The sequence below is a fragment of the Castor canadensis genome, chromosome 18 (genome assembly GCF_047511655.1).
Source record: "Castor canadensis chromosome 18, mCasCan1.hap1v2, whole genome shotgun sequence".
In the NCBI taxonomy this organism is placed as follows: domain Eukaryota; kingdom Metazoa; phylum Chordata; class Mammalia; order Rodentia; family Castoridae; genus Castor; species Castor canadensis.
In genome coordinates this window covers 37,775,624-37,796,587 of record NC_133403.1, presented here as the reverse complement: position 1 = coordinate 37,796,587, position 20,964 = coordinate 37,775,624, and the positions used below count along the sequence as shown (strand labels likewise).

The 20,964-nt window shown below is 51.4% G+C and overlaps 1 protein-coding gene across 7 annotated transcripts in view; it reads left to right on the top strand.

Moving 5' to 3' along the window:
* The window catches only part of Rph3a (rabphilin 3A), an 89,410-nt gene extending 69,291 nt beyond the window's left edge, over positions 1-20,119 (top strand). For all 7 annotated transcript variants that reach the window (XM_074060519.1, XM_074060515.1, XM_074060517.1 and 4 more), the window contains 12 exons: positions 3,391-3,477; positions 3,950-4,012; positions 4,866-5,090; positions 6,425-6,504; positions 8,311-8,385; positions 9,681-9,790; positions 10,773-10,899; positions 12,657-12,713; positions 13,242-13,396; positions 16,026-16,107; positions 17,802-17,898; positions 18,625-20,119. In XM_074060519.1, the coding sequence (XP_073916620.1) occupies positions 3,391-3,477; positions 3,950-4,012; positions 4,866-5,090; positions 6,425-6,504; positions 8,311-8,385; positions 9,681-9,790; positions 10,773-10,899; positions 12,657-12,713; positions 13,242-13,396; positions 16,026-16,107; positions 17,802-17,898; positions 18,625-18,755 (1,289 nt within the window). In that variant the 3' untranslated portion in view covers positions 18,756-20,119. The remainder of the gene's footprint in view (positions 1-3,390; positions 3,478-3,949; positions 4,013-4,865; positions 5,091-6,424; positions 6,505-8,310; positions 8,386-9,680; positions 9,791-10,772; positions 10,900-12,656; positions 12,714-13,241; positions 13,397-16,025; positions 16,108-17,801; positions 17,899-18,624) is intronic.
* The last annotated feature ends 845 nt before the right edge of the window (positions 20,120-20,964 follow it).

The following is a 20,964-nucleotide window of genomic DNA, read 5'->3' as shown; positions in this document are numbered from 1 at the left end:
GGTTTTCTTGGGTTTTATTTGCTTTTTTGTTGTTTTAAATCATAGCTATCCTCATGGGGTGACGTGGTGTCTCAATGTGGCATTGCATATTTAATTTGCATTTCCCTAAATATCAGTAGGGTTGAGCGTCAGTTCACGGGCTGATAGCCATTTGTAGGTCGTCTTTTGAGAAATACGTTTATTTTAGTCCTCGGCCCACTTTTAAAAATTGGGCTGTTTTTCGTTGTTGAGGTGTGGGAGTATCATTCTGGATACTAATACCTTATCAGATTTGTCATTTATAAATATTGTCACCTACTGTGTGGCCTGCTTATGTATTTTACTCAAGTGTCATTTGATGTGCACAGGTTCTTAACTTTGAGGAATTCCAATTTTTTTTCTTTTGCTTCCTGTGTTATTCACCTAATGTCTAAGAGTCATGAAGGTTTCCTTTTATGTTTTCTTCTAAGGTTTTGATAGTTTTTAGCTCTCTCGTTTGGGTCTCTGATCCCTTTAGAGTTAATTTCTGCATATCAAACCCTGTGCTTTTCATCTCTAAATTATTTTGCCTCCTGCGGGAAACCACAGTTGTAGGTCGTTCCCGCAGGCAGACTCGGGTCCCTTGTCCCTCGAGAGTTGATGTCAGTTCTCCCCTGACCTGTGGGACTTCTGTCCCCCTGCCCTGCCTCAGGCTGGTCCCTTGCTCGCCCGGCGTGAGGAGCTGCAGCCCCAGGCTGCACTGAGCACCATGGCTGTCACCTGAACCCCCAGCCCCGCTCTAGTTAATACCGGGCATGGGTCTCTCTCCTTGAGTTCATTTGTTCCCAGGTATTTATTGAGCCCTGCTATGGTTTTAGCTCTGTCCTCGTTTGCCAGCCCATAATAAGACTCCCGAGTAACCGAGGGCTTTGCAAACTGCAGTAAGCTCACGAAGACAGCCCGGGTGTCCTGTGCACACGCACTCGTGGCTCCCCCTGGGGAGGCTGAGAGCCTGTCACATCCGGGTAGGAAAGGACTCTGTCACCCGCGGCTGTAACAGGGAACTCACCGCCTCACACAGCAGCCTTTCTGATGCTTGCATGTTGCTTCTTCAACAAGCATTTATTTAACACCTATTGCATGCACGCCTGGTATTAAGCACTGGACATATCACTGATCAGCCGTGCTCCCAGCCCTTAGGAGCTCCTGGGCCAGTGGAGGAGAAAATGAGTAACTCAGAAACGACAGTGGCATGTTCTAGCTGCCATGACAGACAGGCTAATGAGAATAACAACAGTCCAAGTTTATTGAGTGCTTACTGTGTGCTAGGTACTGTGCTAAGTATTACATACGCACTGTCTCATGAAACCATCCAAAAAATGTACAGGGTCTCAGAACCCAGAACACCCAACCCTGTTTTGGGAATCCCAGAAAGGTTCCCAGAAAAGAGGGTGGCGGGGGCTGCTGAAGGAGAGTGACATTAGAAGCAAAACAAGTACAGCAAATTCGTGTGTGGGTGGGACAGGGTAGAAACTGTAGTGCCCCAGGCAGAAGGCAGCGCGTGCAAAGGCGTGAGTGCAGGCGGTCAGCATGGCCCCAGCATTGAGCGCTGATGGGGTGAGAGGTGACAAAGGTGGCCTCTCCCACAATTGTCCAGCGCACATCCTGAGCTACTGTACACCACAGCCCTCCATTTACAGATGAGAGCCTCCCATTCTCACTTCATCTATCCACATTGCCCTGGAGACACTAGCTATTGCAATAAGACAGGAAAAAGCATAGCATGGAAAAGTTGAGGAAAAAGAAGCAAAACTCTCTCTGTTGAAGACTTTACGGTTGTGTAGAAACTCCTGAAGAACCTACAACCACCAGGTGAACATTGTAAGGTCACAGGATACGAGGCTACAGTAGAAAAAGCAAGAAAGAGCATCTGTTTCCCCAGGTATCTACAATGCCAGGCCGTGTGTGATAGGAGCCCTGACAATGGGGTGTGTGCTGTGGGAACTCAGAGAGCAAGGTGATCTATTACAGCTCAGGGGAAACAGAGCTGATCAAGGAAGACTTCCTGGAAGAGGTGACGTCTACCCTGAGCATTGAGGCTCAAGTAGTGTTGCCTAGGCAGAAGTGGAGGGAGGGCATCCTGGATGCCGGGACGGAATAAGCCAATGTGTGGAGGTCAGCAGGGCGCAGAGTGGGTGTCAGACAATTTGGCTGGAAGAGATGGGAGCAGCAGGTGAGGAGAGGTGAGTGGCAGGCGCACACATGAGATGCTTCTTGGGAATATCGGTTCCTCTGCTCCATCAGGCCCATTAAGTCATAATTCCCAGGGTTTCTTTAAAAAACAAAAACAAAAACAAAACTCAAGTGATTTCAGTGAACACTGAAGCTCCAGAGCCTGTACTTAAGAGCCGAAAAGCTGGCTAAAAGAGTTGTGGCTGTTTCCTGAGGACATTAGGATTTTGAGCAGGGAAGGGCCAGCGGTCTCACCTTTGTCTACGACTCACACTTAGCACAGGTGTGGCCATACGACAGGCACTCAAATCCCACCTTGTGGCTGAGATTGATCAAAGGGGTCTGTAGCACCCTTTTGGTGCCACCTCTTGTCCCTTGCTGCATCACAAAAGCCAACATGCCACCAGCCATGGGTGGCCAGCACACTCAGCTCCACACATCCTTCAGGGCTGAGTGCCAAGGCCCTCAGTGAATCTGACCACACCCTAAACGCCCCATAAGAGGTCACCTCTTCTTCCTCCATCCCCTGTGCTGTCATTGTCACTCACAGACAGCACAGGTCATTGTCAAGTGCACAAGCCCCAGAATCCATGAAGCATCTGAGGTCCTGAGAGGGTGAGTGAGCAGCCCAAGGTCACACAGCTTATAAAGGAAATGGCTGAGATGCCAAGCCGAGTCCGTGCAAAACAGAGGTTGAGCCCTTCAGTAATCATGGAACAGTGTCAGCATCGGAGCACTTCTCCTGTGTCGTAGCATCTCACAGCCCTGCGAGGCCAGCACTGTCACCCCATCTAACAGAGGAGACGCTAAGCCTGCAGAAGACAGTGCACGTGTGCAGTCACACAGGAAGAAACGGAGGCAGACCTGAGCTTTCTAACAACCACACCGTGGCTGGGATTTTCCTGGAGGGGCCTCATAATGGAAACTTAACTTTATTTATTTCTATATGGGACAGGGTCTCAGTGTGTAGCCTAGGCTGTCCTCGAACTGTCAGTCCTCCTGTCTCTGCCTCTTGAGTGCTGGGATTACAGGCATGCCCTACCACACTTGTCCGCTGAGCACTGAAAAGAGAGAAAGCACGGAGGACCCAGAGAAGAGTTGGGAAAAGCTGGGGGCTGTGGAGACCCCTGCTCCTTCCTGCCGTATGTGCACACATGTGTGCATGCATGTCAGTGACCACGCACTGTCCTCTCTTTGCAGGTTTGAGACGGACTAACTCGGTCCAGGCCTCCAGACCTGTTCCATCCTCTGTGCCAAGCCCAGTGCCTCCTCAGCCCGCACAGCCAGGTACCCAGCACATCAGCCACTGTCAGTGGAGACCCTGATTCCTCCTGTCCATCTTGCAGTGCTACCCAACCCCAAATGGGGTGGAGGAGGTGGAGGGAGCACCTTGTCCCTATACCCCACTCCCAGGCGAGAAGGGACAGTGTCCCATTCACCAGGTCCCCCCTCCAGCCTTGCAGTCTCCAAGGAGGACCTGCGGCTCAGGAGGGTCCTGTAGCCCTGGGTTTGGACCAGGGCTGGGACCAGAACCCAAGGCCTCCTGCTTGTTGCCACTGAGCTGTGCCTCGTTTCTCAAACCCAGGCCCTTCTGACCCCCAACTCCTTCCCCAGAAGGACTTTTCCTGCAGCCTCAGTGACTGCATGTCACCTGCTGCCCCAGGCCTGTGTCCACCCTGTGAGATGGGGGGGAAGAACGAGCACCCAGGTGCGCCGTCCTCACCACACCCCAACTCCCTCTCTCTTCTCTCTCCTTCAGGGCCCCCTGGGGGCAGCAGAGCCACTTCGGGGCCAGGAGGACGCTTTCCAGAGCAGAGGCCAGGCAAGTGTGGCTTTCTCCCCTGTGGCCACAGCTCCCACTGCCCCCAAGAGAGCAGGGCCGCTGGGTGTCGGCTTAGCCTGCACCGCGAGACCTGCCTGATGAGTCAAAGCCGTCTCCTCTTTCCACACCCGAACTGTCTGTCCACACTGAGACGAGGCAGACAGAAAATGTCGCCCAGAGCGGCCCAGCCTGAGGACTGCTAGACTCTGTGCCCTGTGTGGCCTGGAACGAGTGACTGTGCTTACGTGAGCCTCAGTACCCTCATCTATAAAGTGGGGATGACTGATAACAAGGACCTAGCTCACAGAGTGTTGGGAGAATTAAAATAATGCATTAAAAAAAAAAAAAAAACCTTAGCATGGAGCCCAGAATGTGTTAGGCACATGCTCAGTGACAGCGACTGTCACACACAACTGATATTCACAGCCTCCCCACCAGCACCACAGCTACCACGTCTCCACTGGTCTCCAGGGGACTGGGCACTACTTTAATGCTGCACAAATGTTAGCCTTAAGTGAATGCCTATGCTACTGACGTGCCTTCAGGGACCATCAATCCCATTCTACAAAGGAGGAAAGCAAGGCTCAGAGACGTTAAGTAACCTGCCTTAGGTCACACAGCCCAGATTCAAGTGCACACCGCTGACTGCATCCCCCTTGAGGTCTGCTTTAACCTGAATCTGAATGGGCGCCCTGGGCTCGCTCTCAAATGCAGGTTCCCAAGGCCCCACTGCGGGCCCATTGGTTCTGAGTGGACCTGGGAACCTGCATTTTTTAAAAAGTTCCCGCGGCTCCATTGTTAGGAAGGAGGGACTCAGTTGTCTCTTTTCTGTCCTCTCCCAACGTCCCGACAGAGGTGGCTCCAAGTGACTCCGGCTATCCAGGGGCCACCGCCCCACCCCGGGAGGAGAGAACAGGGGGAGTTGGGGGCTTCGCAGCACTCGGAGTCAGGGAGGACCGAGTGGCGCACACACCGGGTCCCTATTCCCAAGTGTCTGCCGCGGTCCCCGCCCGCCAGCCGCCACCCCAGGAGGAGGAGGAGGAAGAGGACGCCAACAGCTACGACTCGGATGAAGCAAGTAGGTGGCCTTTCGGGGGCGAGGTCTCCCAGTCCTCTGGGGAGCCCACTGACCCCAGAGAGACCGGGATGGTCTGAGATACCCCACTCCCTATTACAGCCACTCTGATGGTTGTATTCAAGTTGGAAAAATACAAATTTTTGTTCCGAATCCACAAAACAACATCAACTTTCCAAAGAGGGAGTGACACATTTTTTTTTCATTTTTAGTATTTATTTATTTATTTTATTCATATGTGCATACAAGGCTTGGGTCATTTCTCCCCCCTGCCCCCACCCCCTCCCTTACCACCCACCCCGCCCCCCTCCCTCTCTCCCCCACCCCCTCAGTACCCGGCAGAAACTATTTTGCCCTTATCTCTAATTTTGTTGAAGAGAGAGTATAAGCAATACTAGGAAGGAACAAGGGTTTTTGCTGGTTGAGATAAGGATAGCCATACAGGGAGTTGACTCGCACTGATTTCCTGTGCCACATATTTTCTATGTTATTTATTTTCACAGCACTGGGCATGGAACCCAGAGCCTTGTGCACACTAGGCAAACTTTCTACCTCTGACCAACACCCCAGCCCTAGGTTTTCTGGGGCAGGGTCTCCCTGTGTAGCCTAAACTGGCCTGGAACTTGCAGTCCTCCTGCCTCAGCCTCCCAAGGGCTGGGATTACAGACGTGCTCCACCACGCCTGACTGCTATATATTTTTATGGTGGTAAAACACACATAACATCAAAGTCACTATTTGAATCATTTTAAAGACTGCAATACAAATGGCATTAAATTATATTCTTCATGTCCAATCTGGCAGTTCTTTGAGTTAAATAGAATTATCACAGGACCTATATCCCACTGGTAGGCATGTGTCTATATTGTAATCATTTTAAGATGCTGTAGAGTGTCTCTTCCAAAAGCAAGGTTAGGTGTGACTTTTAAAGTACTGGACATGTCCTGTTAATCCATCCATTCAATGTTTTATTAAGCGCCTACTGTGCTTACTTTCTCACCCTGACCCTGAGGCCCAGGCACACACACCATGGACTTTTCTCTCTGCAGCTGTTGTGGACGACATCAGTCTTCAAGACAGTCCTGCCTTGTTTTCATGGAGCTCTCAGTTTAGTAGGACAGGGTTATTAATAAATAAGCATGCAAATGACTGACTGATCACAGAGTACAGGATCACCTGGAGGGTCACCTGGGATGCAGCATGCAGAGAAGACACGACTCTTTCTTTCTTATGTAGCCCCAATGCCAGGCCAGACTGGACACATAGTAAGTGCACAGGAAGTGTTTGTTGAGTGACTAAACAAATCTTCTCTTGCTTCCTGACACTGCCCCCGCTCAGCCACCCTGGGTGCCCTGGAGTTCAGTCTTCTCTATGACCAGGACCACAGCTCCCTGCAATGCACCATCATAAAAGCCAAGGTGAGTGTGGGTCCAGCTGGGGGCCTCTGAGGACACGTGACCTTTCCAGGGGACCCGGTGGGGTGGGTTAACAGGCTGTTTCCTGTTGTTGCTGACCTGGGACAGGCGCAGTGATGGAATTTCTCTGGGAAGGATGTCTTCTGAGGACAGTCCACAGGGGCTGCACTTATCTGTGGCCACCTCCCAGGAGCAGAAGTGGCTGGGATTTGAGGACTGTGCTCCGTGTCTCTGGAGGAGACTGGAGGTGTCACTTGAGAGGCAATGACAGCCTGGCATAGCACATCCCTGAGTCCACTGGCTCTTCCACAGATGCTAGTGTTGGACTGGAGCAGCAGCCTGAGGCTGACCAGGTGCTGCAGATCCAAAGACACCAACATGGGCTTCCAAGGGGGTTGGGACTGAAAAGCCACCCCACAGGTCACAGGGGGTGGGTGCTGACTCAGTCCCCAACCACAGGGAATCCCAACCCAGCCCAAATCTGGTCCACACAGAGGAACCAGCAGGCTCAGGACCACTTCCTCGCTGTGTGACTTAGGGAAGTTTCTTTACCTCTCTGTGTCTCTGATGTCCATCTGTAACATTGCAGATTAAACTAGCTTCTGTCCTCCAAGGAGGGCCAGGTGACCATCTGCTCAGGTGTGGTCAGGATGGTCTCCATCTGTGCCTGTGCTATAGTAACTAAGAGTCCCCCTCCTTTCACTCCTCAAATGTCCCTGTGTGAATGATAAATGAGAAATGATGTGCTTAGCACAATTCCCAGATCAGCAATGCCCACCCACATCACTTCCTCAGCAAGCATTTATTGAGCACCTCTTATATACCAGGCACTGTGGAACACTCGGGTGGATTTGAACCCCCTTCCCTCAAGTGAGATGAGGACCGAATATCTCACTCCATCTTCTGAGTGGCCTCTGAACTATGCCTCCTTATTAGCCCCACTGTACAGATAGGGAAACTGAGTCCAGAAAGTGAAAGCCTGAAGTTACCCAGCTGGAAGGGCTGGAACTGATCTTCCCATGTAACTCTTTTAAGAACCCCAAGGAGCTGAGGCTGCCGTCAGCCCATCAGTCTGATAGGGAAACTGAGGTCTGAGGCCACAGGACACAATTCATGGCATTTTTCTGTGAGATGGGATGGTGGAGCCTGCCTTAGCCTGGAGTAGGGGAGGAAGGACGACATCTGAGCCCCAGGAATCTGGAGGTCGCTCATATTATCAAGGTCAAATTGCTCCCTACCTCAGTCCAACTCCCTCTCTGCACAGCGACGCCTCCCAGCCCTGTGGGGGGCAGGGCAGGGACTTGTCCTCCTGGTGGACAACAATCTGAGACCGCGGCCTCATTTTCTGAGCGCAGGTGGCAGGGCCACAGACCTCAGAGGTCTCTTCTTCCCCAGCCCCTCCTCCTCCCCACCCTCACTATTCCCGGCATTTTCTTCCATCCCGTGCAAAACCAGCCAGCCTTGACGGTGTGCTGCCTATGTGCCAGGTGGACTCGAGTTCAAATCCCATCACTCCACCGGAAGATTCTGTGCTCAGCCCCACTGGACAAGAGAGAAAACCCAGGCTCAGAGAGGTTAGGAAACTTGCCTGAGGTCACACAGTTGGCAGTGACATTCTTCAAACCCTGTCTGACTGATTCCTGGGCTCCTTCCATGGCACCGTGTTCCCTTCTCTCTCTTTGGAAGAGAAAGTGCACAGGGTGGACCAAGGAGCCGGCAGGACAGAGGACAGGGGCTCTGCCGTTGTCCATGACAGCTGAGCCCCCAGCCTTCCTGAGGTCTTTCTGCCATTCCCTCTTCCTCTTACAGGGACTGAAACCCATGGATTCCAATGGCCTGGCTGATCCCTACGTGAAGCTGCACCTTCTGCCAGGGGCCAGCAAGGTACCATATGGCCCGGGCATCTCTGCAAGCTGCTGCCAGAGCCTGGCAGGCACTGGGCTCTCAGTTCAGAGCCTGAAATAGCCACGCCTGCCCCAAATCCCCAGCCCCAACCGAACCTGAGTGGCAGAGCCCCTGTGAGGGGAAAAGGCAGGGGCTCCCCCATTTCCTCAGTCTCTGAGCTGGTCCAGGGAGGTGCCAGGGGCCAGGAGGGAAACAGATACCTCAACCATGCCCTCACCAGCTCAAACACCTTCAGTGGCTCCCCGGTGCTGCTTTCTTGGTCTGCCTCCCCCACCCACTCTAGGTCACACCCAGACACTCCTCAGCTCTGGATAGAAACTAGCAACTCTCTCTCTCTCAAGAGAGAGACTCAGTCCTGCAGGAATGTCTATGGCTGAGAGCTCTGTGTTCTGGCCCCTCCTGCCTTACAGCTCCCCTCTGAGCCTTTCTTTGATCTTGGATTCATTCTCTTTGGACTGACTCACCCTGAGCACAGCTGGACATGGAAACCTGCCTTCCAGGATTTTATTTTTCACTTTGTTATCCCACAGGCGAGGGTGACAGTGCTCTTAGGAAAATGCCTGTTAGATACCTGTGCAGGTTTCAAGCTCCCCATAAGACAACAAAGATGCAAGCACACACACACTCAGCCTCACTCTTTCTTCGCTTGGATCCAGGAAAGATGGCGCCTCAACTGCCCATAGCTACTTGTAAAATGTTTGACCCCAACTCCTCCAACTCCCCAGGGCCATCAACACACACCCCTTTGTGCACCTGTGAACCCACATCCAATCCAATGTTAGTCATTTACACATTAGTGTGAATTAGATTCATTCCCTAGGCCACCACTTCTGGGTGTGGCTGCATTTCTAGCCTTCTGTCTGAGAGTAGAATGAAAACCTTTGCCCTCTTCATGTAATTTCAAGTGTGGAGGAGACTATTTGGGGAAGCAGAGGGAACCATCCAATAACCCTTGTCTAGAAACGGGAGACTCATTTCTGCCTCTTGGCCAACAAGCAATGGCTTTCTCTCTCAAGTGGCAGCCACCGTTGGGGATGTGTCAAAAGCTGAGATCCTGTTCCAAAGCTCTAGGGCGGCCGGTGCTGAGTCCTAACCCATCTGTGGGTAGCCTTGGCCCTAGAGGATGCCCTCCCCACCCCCCTACACCCAAAGCATGCATTTGGGAACAACTAACTCCTACAGGGAATGCCACCCCCTCCCCCAAATCAGCTCTCAGGGTGAGACTCAGGGCCTGCTGTTGAGGTGGGTGTCTGCCTGTCTTTCTGGGACTACAGTCTAACAAGCTTCGCACAAAGACCCTGCGGAACACCCGGAACCCTGTTTGGAACGAGACCTTGGTCTACCATGGCATCACAGAGGAAGACATGCAGAGGAAGACCCTCAGGTGCCTGCTGGGCAGTGGGCAGTCGGGGAGGCCGAGGGGACGAGGCTGCAGAACCGAGGCTCCCAGGGTCCAAAATTTCCCTGAGCTTTCTTTTCTTTTCACTTGTACAAAAACAACAGGTATTTCTAGCACAAACCTTTGAGAACACAGTCACCCCTCCGTGTCCAGGGAGGGGACTGTTTTCAGGACCCCATGGATACCAAGCTCCCCGTGGGAAATTAGTATTTTCATAGACCCTACACACTTCCTCCTGCTCACTTTTCTCTAGGTGACTTCTGCTGTCCAAGGCAGTGTAAGTGACACATAAATACTTGCCATATTGTACAGTTTAGCTTATTATGACGAGGAGAAAGAGTCCGTAAGTGTTCAGTACAGACACAATTGTTTTTCAAATAGTCCATCCATGGTTGGTTGAATCCTGGGTGCAATCACAAGCTATGTGTGGATGAGCCAAGCAAAAGACTACACATAACCAGGTGTGGTTGGCACACCTGTAATCCTAGCACTTGGGAGGCAGAGGCAGGAGGATCATGAGTTCAAGGCCAGCCTGGACCACATAGTGCAACCCCATCTCAAAACAAAGTAAAAGAATACACACTGCATGACTCCATTTATGTGAAGGTCAAGTGCAGAATGAATGACCCCATGAACTGGGGACCACATGGGGGTTACCAGTGAGACATGGAGGACAGGAAGAGTCCCGAGAGTCTCTGGACACTGCAATATTCTATGTCGTGATGTGAGCAGGGTTGATAGCAGATGTGCAGATGTGCAAATCCCTCCACTGTGAATTTCAGATCCGTGCACTTGACGGCAGGTGAGTTACCCCAGAATTAAGAAGTGAGGGCAGCTGGCCTGGCGACAGTACACAGGCCACCTCCTCATTCCTCCACACGGCCCCATCCTCACCAGTGCCAGCCACAGCTCTCAGCACACAGTAGGAGCTCAGAATTTGCTGTCCGTTCTCTCCCATCCCACGCAGGATCTCGGTGTGTGACGAGGACAAATTCGGTCATAATGAGTTCATTGGAGAGACCAGGTTCTCACTCAAGAAACTGAAAGCCAACCAAAGGAAGAACTTCAACATCTGTCTGGAGCGGGTGATCCCCGTGAGTGACCTGAGGGGAGCGGGGGACATGGGCTGCTGCCCTCCTGTGGATATGTATCGGGGTAGCTCCTTGGGGTTCCCAAGCAGCAGGCTGCACCCGGTGGTCCAGGGGACAGTGAGGATCACAGCTCAGAGCACCAGGGCCCATCCCCAATCTGCTGTCCACCTCCCAGCGTCAACACCATTTCTCCAAATGTCAGCTGGGCTCAGAGCCCCATCTTCATCATATCCTGCTTCATTGCCTTGGCCAAGGGACTGACCCACTGTGAATCTCACTTTTCCTGTCTGTGAAATGGGCGTTATTATAGTATTTGCCTCACAGGATGGTTTTGTTGAAGAGAACACTCAGAATAGACCCTAATAAATAGTCATAAATTAACAGTTGTTATTCTAGGAAATAATGCCACCTTACCACTGTCAGCCATGACGACACAAAGCATCATGTAGGTGAAAGGTGGAGTGTTCAACTGTGGGCTCTGCAGCCAGACGCCTGGGCTTGAATCCTGGCTCTGCCGAGTACATATTAACCTTGCCAGACCTCGGTTTTCTCATCTGTAGAATGGAATAGGTAGTACCAATCTCGTAGGTTCTTTCCAGGATTAAATGTGACAGTTCATATAAAGGGCGAGGATTGTTGTACCGGTGAGGTGTGGTGTTTGACCTTCAGAAAGAACAAGGATCAACTTGAGGTTGATCTGCCTGGGCTGCACCCGGACAACACCAGGGCTTTTTGAACTTAAGATTTGTAGAGGGTCACCCCCTCCGCCCCTGCAAATTCTTCACTTAGAGAAGGCAGGGGAGTTTTGGATGCCCTTGCTTGGCTCCATGGGGTGGGGAGCAAGTGGCTGGGGTAACCCCAAGAGGCAGAGGCTATGGTCTCCAGACACTGGCCAGAGCCCGGTACCCTGGCCCCCTGGCAGTGGGCCAGCACCCCATGGGGAAGCCACAGGGACAGGAAGACAAATCACACCTTTATAACTTAAGCAAAGGAAAAGACCCAACGAGGAAAATTACAAGAGAGTCAGGCTGAATACCAGTCCCCAAATAAGTCTGCCAAGTCTGCCCTGGGAAGGAAGCAGTTTCCTGGGTCCTTGCCTAGTAACACCTGGCTCTCTGGGTGTCCTCTTCCTCCTGCACTCAGTGAGTCCAGCTGACCAGAGCAATGGCCAGGCCCCTGCCTGAGTCAGGGGCTTCTGGGTCTACCCATCTTGTGAGGGTGGACGCTGCAGTGGGACAGACAGGGGCTGTGACACCCCAGAGCACGCTGGTCATCTTCCCTGGCCTTTTGCCTTTCCTCTGTATCCCATGGTGCCCCACCAAGGATGAGCACTGATGAACCCTGGCTCCCAGCTTTTCTTACTCTACAGCCAGGAGATTGGATTTAACCAATGGTTTGCAAACCAATTTTTCTTGGAGCCCAGAGTGCAGCAAAAGGATCTCAGGGGCCACAGGGGAAGACATACCTGGTGGATTAGAACCCAAGACCCCTGAGCCACTCAACCAGAGCAGCTGAAATCTTAGGTTTCGTGTGTCCATTTTCCACTCTGACTCTCAGCATCTTCGTCTATACACTGGGGGTTGTAATAAAATCCATGTCACAGGCCGCACGTTAACCTGTCTGTCTTGTGGTTAGCCATATATAAATTTCAGCTCACGGCTCTGGGAGCCATTGGGAGTGCGAGGGTTGTGGACCTTCTTGCACAGGGACCTGATCTCATAGCCAATGTGTTGCCTCTCCTTTCTGTCTCCTTCGGCAAGATGAAGCGTGCCGGGACCACTGGCTCTGCCCGCGGCATGGCTCTGTATGAGGAGGAGGTGAGCACCGTGTGGGAAGGGAAGTCACAGCCAGGTCTACACCTTCTCCTGGTGGCTCTACACCTTCCTCTTCCTTTCCTCCTTGGCCCCTTCCTCACTCTTTCTCCCACAACTGCCTCCTCCCACAGCAGGATGCCCATTTGTTCCTCGGCCTGGCTCACTGAGCTTCCGCACTGGTTTTACAAGAGTCACAGCCTTGTCCTCCCTCTGTGGGGACATGGAGCAGGCTCTTCCAGCTGTGTGTCTGACAGAGATTGGTCTAAGCCTTGGTGTCTTCTACCTGTGTCCTGGGTGTCGCCCAGGGAGTGTCCTACGAGAAGATGGGCTGGGTCAAGAAGACCAGAGATCAGAACCAGGGCAGGGGACAGGGTCGGGGCTCCCCTGGATCAGAGTCAGGGCTCCGTCCATGTGTAATTCAAAGCAGAGCTGCTGTCCGTGGTTCTCAACGTGTCCTCCTGCCCTGCCATTCACACCGTCCGGCCTTCCCCTCCTAGGCTGACACTGTCCCCCACGTCCCACCCCATGCAGCAGGTGGAGCGGATTGGTGACATAGAGGAGCGTGGGAAGATCCTGGTGTCGCTGATGTACAGCACACAGCAAGGAGGCCTCATCGTGGGCATCATACGCTGCGTGCACCTAGCCGCCATGGACGCCAACGGCTACTCGGATCCATTTGTCAAGCTGTGAGTTGAGAGTCTGGGACCAGGAAGGGCTCCAAGGGGCCAAGAGTAGCAGAGGAGCCTGCCCAAGATGGGGGGTGAAATGGATTAGGCGTGAGGCTGGAGTCACAGGCATCAGACTGGAATGTCACCTGCCACTCATAAGGCTTTATGACTGTCCCCTCCTGGGGAGGGGAGCAGTTGGCATGGGAACCCCATTTGTAGCTCCCAAGAGTCAGCTGCATGCCCTTCCCATGTCTCAGAACCCCCCCACAAAACAATGTGGTTTTGTCCAGGTTCATCCTGGAGACACTTCCCCTAGCCTTAGCACTGACTCTGTCCTGGGGAATAAAAGAGACTGGTATCTGTGTCAGTCACGTCGGAATGGCTTATTCAGCTTCTGGTGCAGTGTCTCCACTGGTAAGCATGCAGACATTGGCTCCATTCATCTCCAAGAACGGAGGCTGGAGGCGTGGCTCAAGTGGTAAAGCTCCTGCTTAGCAAGTGTGAGGCCCTGAATTCAAACCCCAATGCTGCCAAAAAAAAATCCCCAAGAGTAGGCTCAAAAGAGGTCAGACACAGGGCGAGTGTCCCTTATCCAAAATGCTTGGGACCAGCATGTTTTGGATTTTTTGACCTTTTCTGCATGTTGAAATATTTGCATCTACATGAGATATACTGGGAGTGGGACCCAAGATTAAACACACATTTCATCTACAGTTCATAGCCTCAAAGTCATGTTAGATGGCATTTTTAGCAAACCTGCATTTGACGGCCACCATTCCATGAGGTCAGGTGTGGAATGTACCACTGTGACGTCCCATCAGTGATCACAAAGTTTGACTTGGGATTTTCAGATCGAGGATGTTCAGCCTGTATAAAGCAATTAGTACAGTGCAGGAAAGAAGTGTTTAGTGCCGAAATAACCTTCCTGATTTCCTTAACAAAGGGACACATGTGCCAGGGGCTGGCAGAGAGGCTCAAGTGGTAGAGCACCTGCCCAGCAAGTATGAGGCCCTGAGTTCAAACCCCAGTGCTGCCGAAAAATAAAGAAAGAACACACGTGCCAGGGTGAATCTGAGTTTTCAGAGTAATTTAGTTTTGCTTCCTGCTATGGCCCCCCAAAAAAAAGCTCGCATGGTGCCATCCTGCGTCCAGTTAAATCTCAGCCTTACCACAGTGGTTTTCTGAAAAAATCCTCCCCTCTGCCACACCATCCACACAGAAGAAGCAGAGGTGATAGCAAAACAGCTGCCCCAGCAGCCGTGGTCACGGAGAGGGAACAGGAAACTGACAAGCACTTTCTAATCAAAGGCAGAATTATCCTTGAGGTCTGCTCAGCACTAGAGGTCTTTCAGTTCCTCATGTGTAACTGTCCTTCAAAATTATCTTCAGGCTGGGTATGGCGGCTTGCATTTGTGATCTCAGCACTGGGAAGCTGAGGCTGGAGGATTGTGAGTTCGAGGCCAGCCTGGACTACACAGTGAGACCCTGTGTAAAAAAAAAAGAGAGAGAAGGAGAGAGCTGGGGGAGTGGCTCAGTGGTAGATCGCTTGCCTAGCTTGCACAAGGCCCTGGGTTCCATCCCCAGCACCACACAGACAGACACACAGACACACACAAAGTGTCTTCAAAAACAGTTTTGTGAATGAAAAGGAAATGCTTAACCTCCTACAGGTCGGGAAACTGAAGCATGGTAAGTTTTGTTCACAAAGTTGCTCAGTGACTGACAGCTGGAGTCAGAATCCAAACCCCAACTCTGAGAAGTTTTTCACCTAGAAAATATTTCCAGCACAAATACTTTATTGGCAATGAGTGTCATTGAGACATTTGGAAAAATTTGTGTGGTTGGTAATGTTTTGTTTGGGGGGCTTGAACTCAGGGCCTCATGCTTGCTAAGCAGACGCTCCATTGCTTGAGCCAGGCCTCCAGCTTTCTTTGGTTAAATTCTGTCCTTGTTGCTTTAACTCAGAAAACACCCACCTGTTGTGTGCCAGACGTCATACCTGCACTGTGGAAGAGCCTTCTAGACAGAGAAAACTGCATGTGCAAAGGCCCTGGGGTGGAGAGTGAGAAGGAGTGGAACCAAGAATGTGCCCCAAGATGAGCCTGGGAGGGAACCACACAGGATCATGGAGCCACATAAGGATTTTAAACTACCTTGAGGTCACAGGACAGCCAGCAAATGGCTTTGAGCAGCAGACAGACATGATGAGAACTTTTCCTTTTCCTCCCCACACCCAGCATCTCCCCCAGGACAGACGGTGGAGAGTGGAATACCTCCAGCCAGGGCCACTGCTTACCCCACAGGGAGAAAGGGGTTGGGAACACAGGCTCCCAGTGCAGCCTCTGAGCATAGTTCCCAGCTGTGTGACCCAGGCCATCTGCTTCTGCTCCTCTGAGCCCTCAGTTTCTCTGTATGTAAAATAAGTGGCCATAATTCCACCACTGAGGGTTTGTGTTTCTGAGAGGCGCTCAGGGAGGTGCCGGGCCCCCGCCAAGGCAATGCTGGGATGCCCACTGGTCGTCGCCAGTGTGGGCTGGCCCTAATTTGCTCATCTGTTACCATCCTCCTCCTGAATGGGACATTTGGGGTCAGCACCTGGCTGGCTGTCCTTCGTCCATCCATAACTGCCTCTTGCATCTCCTTCTAGCTGGCTGAAACCAGACATGGGAAAGAAGGCCAAACACAAGACCCAAATTAAAAAGAAAACCTTGAATCCAGAATTTAACGAGGTAAGCCTGCCCCGTTCTTTGTCCTTCCCTGGGATATTTCCTGCGAGGGAGAGAGAAGCCGATTCCCGACTCGGACTGGTGCGTTCTGAGCGAGGAACCATTCACTGCCACCCACCCTCCCCTCGTGGGATCTGAACAAGTGACAAATAAGAAATCAGTAATGAGGAACACAGACCCATGGCAAACACCAGGTCTCATGACAAACTAGCCCCAAAATATTCTAAAATGTGGGGGCGCTCAGTGTGGGTGAGCTCGTGGAGGAGGCACACTCCCCGCAACCCCAGAGGCTGGTCCAATTCTGGAGGGAAGTTCACCAAAGTCCTTCAAAACCTGCAAAGTAGTTATAATTCTACTTATGTGGGGGAATAGGTAATACAATTAAATACTTCCAAACTTAAAAAGTACAAAAGGGCATTCATTCAAGATGCCCCTCCTAGATGGGCGTGATAGTGAGCACACCTGTAATCCCAGCACTCAGGAGGCAGAGGCAGAAGAATCTCAATTTCCAGGCCAGCCTGGTCTTACATAGCTAGACTTTGTTTCAACAAACAAAAATCCCCCTCCCATTCCAACCTCTAGCCTCTACTTTTTTCTTCCTGAAGCAATAACTTTATCTATTTCTGAGATTTATTTGTAGACAAAGCAAACGTGACCAATTTTTTTTTCAGTACTGGGGTTTGAACTCAGGACCTTGCTCTACCACTTGAACAATGGCCCCAGTGTTTTTGCTTTTAGTTTGTTTTTCAGAGAAGGTTTTGCACTTTTACCTGGTCTGATTTGATCGTCCTACCTCTACTTCCTGAAGAGCTGCTATTACAGGTGTGCACTACCACACCCAGCCAGTGACCACCTTTCTTACTTGTACACAAATGACATCACAGGATGCCCACTAGTCTCTATCTTAAGATGTTACAAACTCATAAAGTCACCTCTTAGAAATTATTATACATAAATCATCATGGATGAACATAATGATTTCACAGCAAGGATGCTATCTACAGTATCATTAATGACAATTTTAAAAAATGGAAACAACCCAAAAGCCCCACTGCTGGGACCAGGCTATGGTACAGTCAGACACCCACTAAACGCAACCATTAAAATGGTGACATAGAAAACTATTCACAAACAGGCCAAGTTGACTTTTACCATAAGTTTTAAAGTGAAAGGAGGACGCTGCAATACCGAATATTCAGTATTATTTCAATTTTTTGAACGATACGGACACATATGGAAAAATATTGACCGTGATTTGTTCTTGAGTGGTTTGCATTACAGGTCATATCTCTTTTTCTCACTTCAATAATGAATGTGAATGAATTTTACAATTAGGCCAAATAATTATTTTCTTAAAAGTCAGGTTGTTTAGGTACAAAAGTACTCAGTCCACTTCGAATACCTTTAGTCCCTGATAAAGAAGGGAAATCCCTCTGAAGCCACAAGGATGGAAGGGCTGAGTTCAAGGTCATCATCAGCCTTTAGGGGACCCTAACCAGGACCAGCTGTACTACAACCCCGGCAGCCTCCCGTTTCGCAGAGAATTTGTTACACAGGGTTTTTGGGAAGGGGACCGCTGGGCCTGGGGTGGGGAGAATCCTTTGCTCCCAGAATGCTCTGCACCAGGGCCTCCCAGCAGCCTTTGGACCCCAGGGGCTCAGAGGATTCTCGCTCACCCCTTTCTTTCCCGCATCCAGGAGTTTTTCTATGACATCAAGCACAGCGACCTGGCAAAGAAGTCCCTGGACATCTCAGTCTGGGACTATGACATCGGCAAGTCCAACGATTACATCGGTGAGTGACCCTGCTGGGGGCCAAGTTCACTCCTGGTCTGTCAGCAGCCACAGTGCCCAAAAGTTAAGCTGAGCCCATGACCCTGAGTTTGGGACTGCCTTTATGCAAAAGGCACACACACCTTGATCATTTGCTGAACAAAGAACTCACAGTAGAAAAACTCAGCCACATGAGAGAAGAGGACTGGTCTCTGTCGAGAACAGGGCGCCCAGGAGTCCCCTTAATCTGTCTGCCAAGTCCGGAGTGAAGGGTTTCCTTTTCCCCATCCCCCTCCAGATGATGGGGGAGTCATTAAATATGGGCAGGACGGGAACTCCAGGCAGAGGGCACAGCCTGAGCAAGGCAGGATTAACTAGAAGGATGACAGAGACTCTGGAATTGGATGGTTAGTGACCAGTCTTGGAAATCGAGAAGAAACACTAGAGAGGTTGTGGCAGGTAAGTTTCCATGAGCAGAGTGAAGATTCATAGAAAGTCTTTAAGAAATGGACACTAGTGCTGGACTAGGGAGTCATGGTAGGTTCTTGAGGTGCAGAGGCCAGTGGAAGGATGATAGCAGCAACTTTGTCACAACAGCCCTCTACAAAGAATGGCTCCCTGACTGCTGGGTGGAAGTTGGAGATGTCACTGCTCAGTGACAGTTTTTCCCCAACTTCAGTCTGGAATGAGCACACTATGTGTTCCTCTATCTGACCCCCTGCTCTTCTCTTTCCACTTTGTCCCCCAGGAGGCTGTCAGCTGGGGATCTCAGCCAAGGGCGAGCGCTTAAAACACTGGTATGAGTGTCTGAAAAACAAGGACAAGAAGATTGAGCGCTGGCACCAGCTACAGAACGAGAACCACGTGTCAAGCGACTAGGCCTGCCCCTGTCCCACCCACATCCCTGTCCCATGTCCCATCCATGCTCAGGCTGCCCCCAGCCTGCCCAGCTGCCGTGCACTCTGGTCTCTTCTCTGTGCCTCCCCCCACATCCCTGGCTGCCCCCCCAGCCTGCCTTTGAGGTCCCCCTCACCTCGAGCATGGCTGCCAAAGGCCTCCTCCCCCTCCCCAATCTGGGATGCTGTGCAGGCTTTGGCTTTTGTCCCTCTCTGGTCCCCAGGATGGAGCAGAAAGAGGTTGTTCATTTAGTGACCTCTCAGGTTGGGTAAATCACAAAGGTTCTTTACTACTTGGGATTGGTCTTGAACATACAACACACACCCAAACACAGAGTCCTGTCTGCATGTTCCTGCAAGGGTCAGAGGACCCCATGCTATGAGGACAAGCACTGGGACATCCAGGCTCCCACACCCCTCCAAACTACACCCCCAAGGGCCAGGAGGCAGCCACTCGTTTTCAAAAACCTGCCCTCCCTCCAGGTGCACCAGGAGTCATCAATCTGCTTCCTAGCAAAAATAATGCCCCTTCTCTATCACCTTCTTTCTTCTTTGCCTCCCTCTCACCTCTCCCAGCTCCTCCATCCCAGGAGCCCTCCCTGGCAGCCTCTTGCCTCTTCTCTGCAGTCCCTGCCTCCCTTTCCCTCTCTCGGGGGCAAAATAGCAAAAAGGAGCAAGTGTATGGTAACTGGCCTCATCCTCACTTCCTGCCAGCTTGACCAGCAACCCTGGGATAAAACTTGAATCCCATCGGGCCCTGGCCTCTGAAATCTCCCATTTCTCCCGTGAGGTCTTGGGCCCTCGGTGGGCACAACCCAGGTGCACAGCACAGCAGCATCTCTCGAGCAGTGTAGATGCCCCGTACGGGAGTGTTCTCAGCCTAGCCTGCCCAGGTGGGCCCAGGAGGCCTGGGGAAGACCAGAGCCATGGCCTCCTTCACAGCCAAAGCTGTTCTCCCTCCTCTGCTCTTAGTTAAGTGAACAAATGGCCCCTGATGCATTTGGACCGTTTCCCTCTCATCTTTGTGTCCCACCCAGAACCACCTAAAGTCTGTTTCTTGGTTCATCTGTCTCTTTCATTCTCTTTTCCAACTTTTCTGGAGGAACCAAATAACATCAGAAATATAAAACTTGGAAAAGACAGGCCCTGGTGCCAAAGGCTTGGGGATCCATCACGAATCCAGGCGAACATTAGAAGTTTGAGGTCAGCGTCAGGCAATCTTGGATGCCCTGTGAGAAAAGTTGGTATTTCCCAGTTTTGGAAATCATGACAAAACATCCCTAGCCTCACCTCCACCCTCTCCACAGAAGCCATCAGAGCAGTTCTAAATCTTACTTTCCCAAACTCAGAGCTGTTCCAAACCCTCCATGTTCAGCTCCATGTACAGTTCACAGGAGGGCTCATTTCTTGCTTTTCAATAACCATTTTGTAAATATCAGGCTCTTCACCTGTTGGCCAAGGTGGTCAACAGCCTCCTGGCTGCCATCTTCCCTCTTGACCTTGACCTTGACTTTCCCAGTTAGCCCCAGTGGCTCCACTCTCAGCCCACCTCCCTGCCACAGTTTTGCTTGTAGGAGAAAGCATGCTGACTGTTGTCACCCAAGCCTGACGCTGGTGTCCACACTGGAATCAGCAAGCAGCAAGCTCACAGCAACCCTGGTCTCCCGGTCAAAGATAACTGTGTACCCCCGCCACACACACACGAGTCCTGCCTCGAATACACACCTGTTCTCTGCATGCACGACAGCCCACTACCATGTGACTACATAGCAAAAAATAAAGTAGAAATATCCAGGACAACTGGTGGTCTGCCTCCTTCCTTTCTAGTTTCTAAAAGTTCTGTCTTGGCACCATGGTGCGTGCTCTTTGGCTGGTCCACACTGGGTGTGCATTTGCTCCAGCCTTGAGGGAGGCAGGAAGAGAACAAGATGGTTGTGGTGTCTGTCCTGGTGGAGGCTACCTTCTTTTTGAGCGATTTTGTTTTGGGCATGGTCAGGTGGGCTCCAGGTAGCTTGGGTGACCCTCACCCTCCTACAATACGTTCTGTGGGCACCCACCAAAGAGAGACATCTTCATCCTTTGCCTTCCCATCCTCGCCTGGGAAAAGTCCCAATGATTGTAGAATGCAATACTGCAGCTGTTAAAGGAGGTCACAGAGCTGAGTCAGGCTGGATTCCAGACAATTTCCTGCT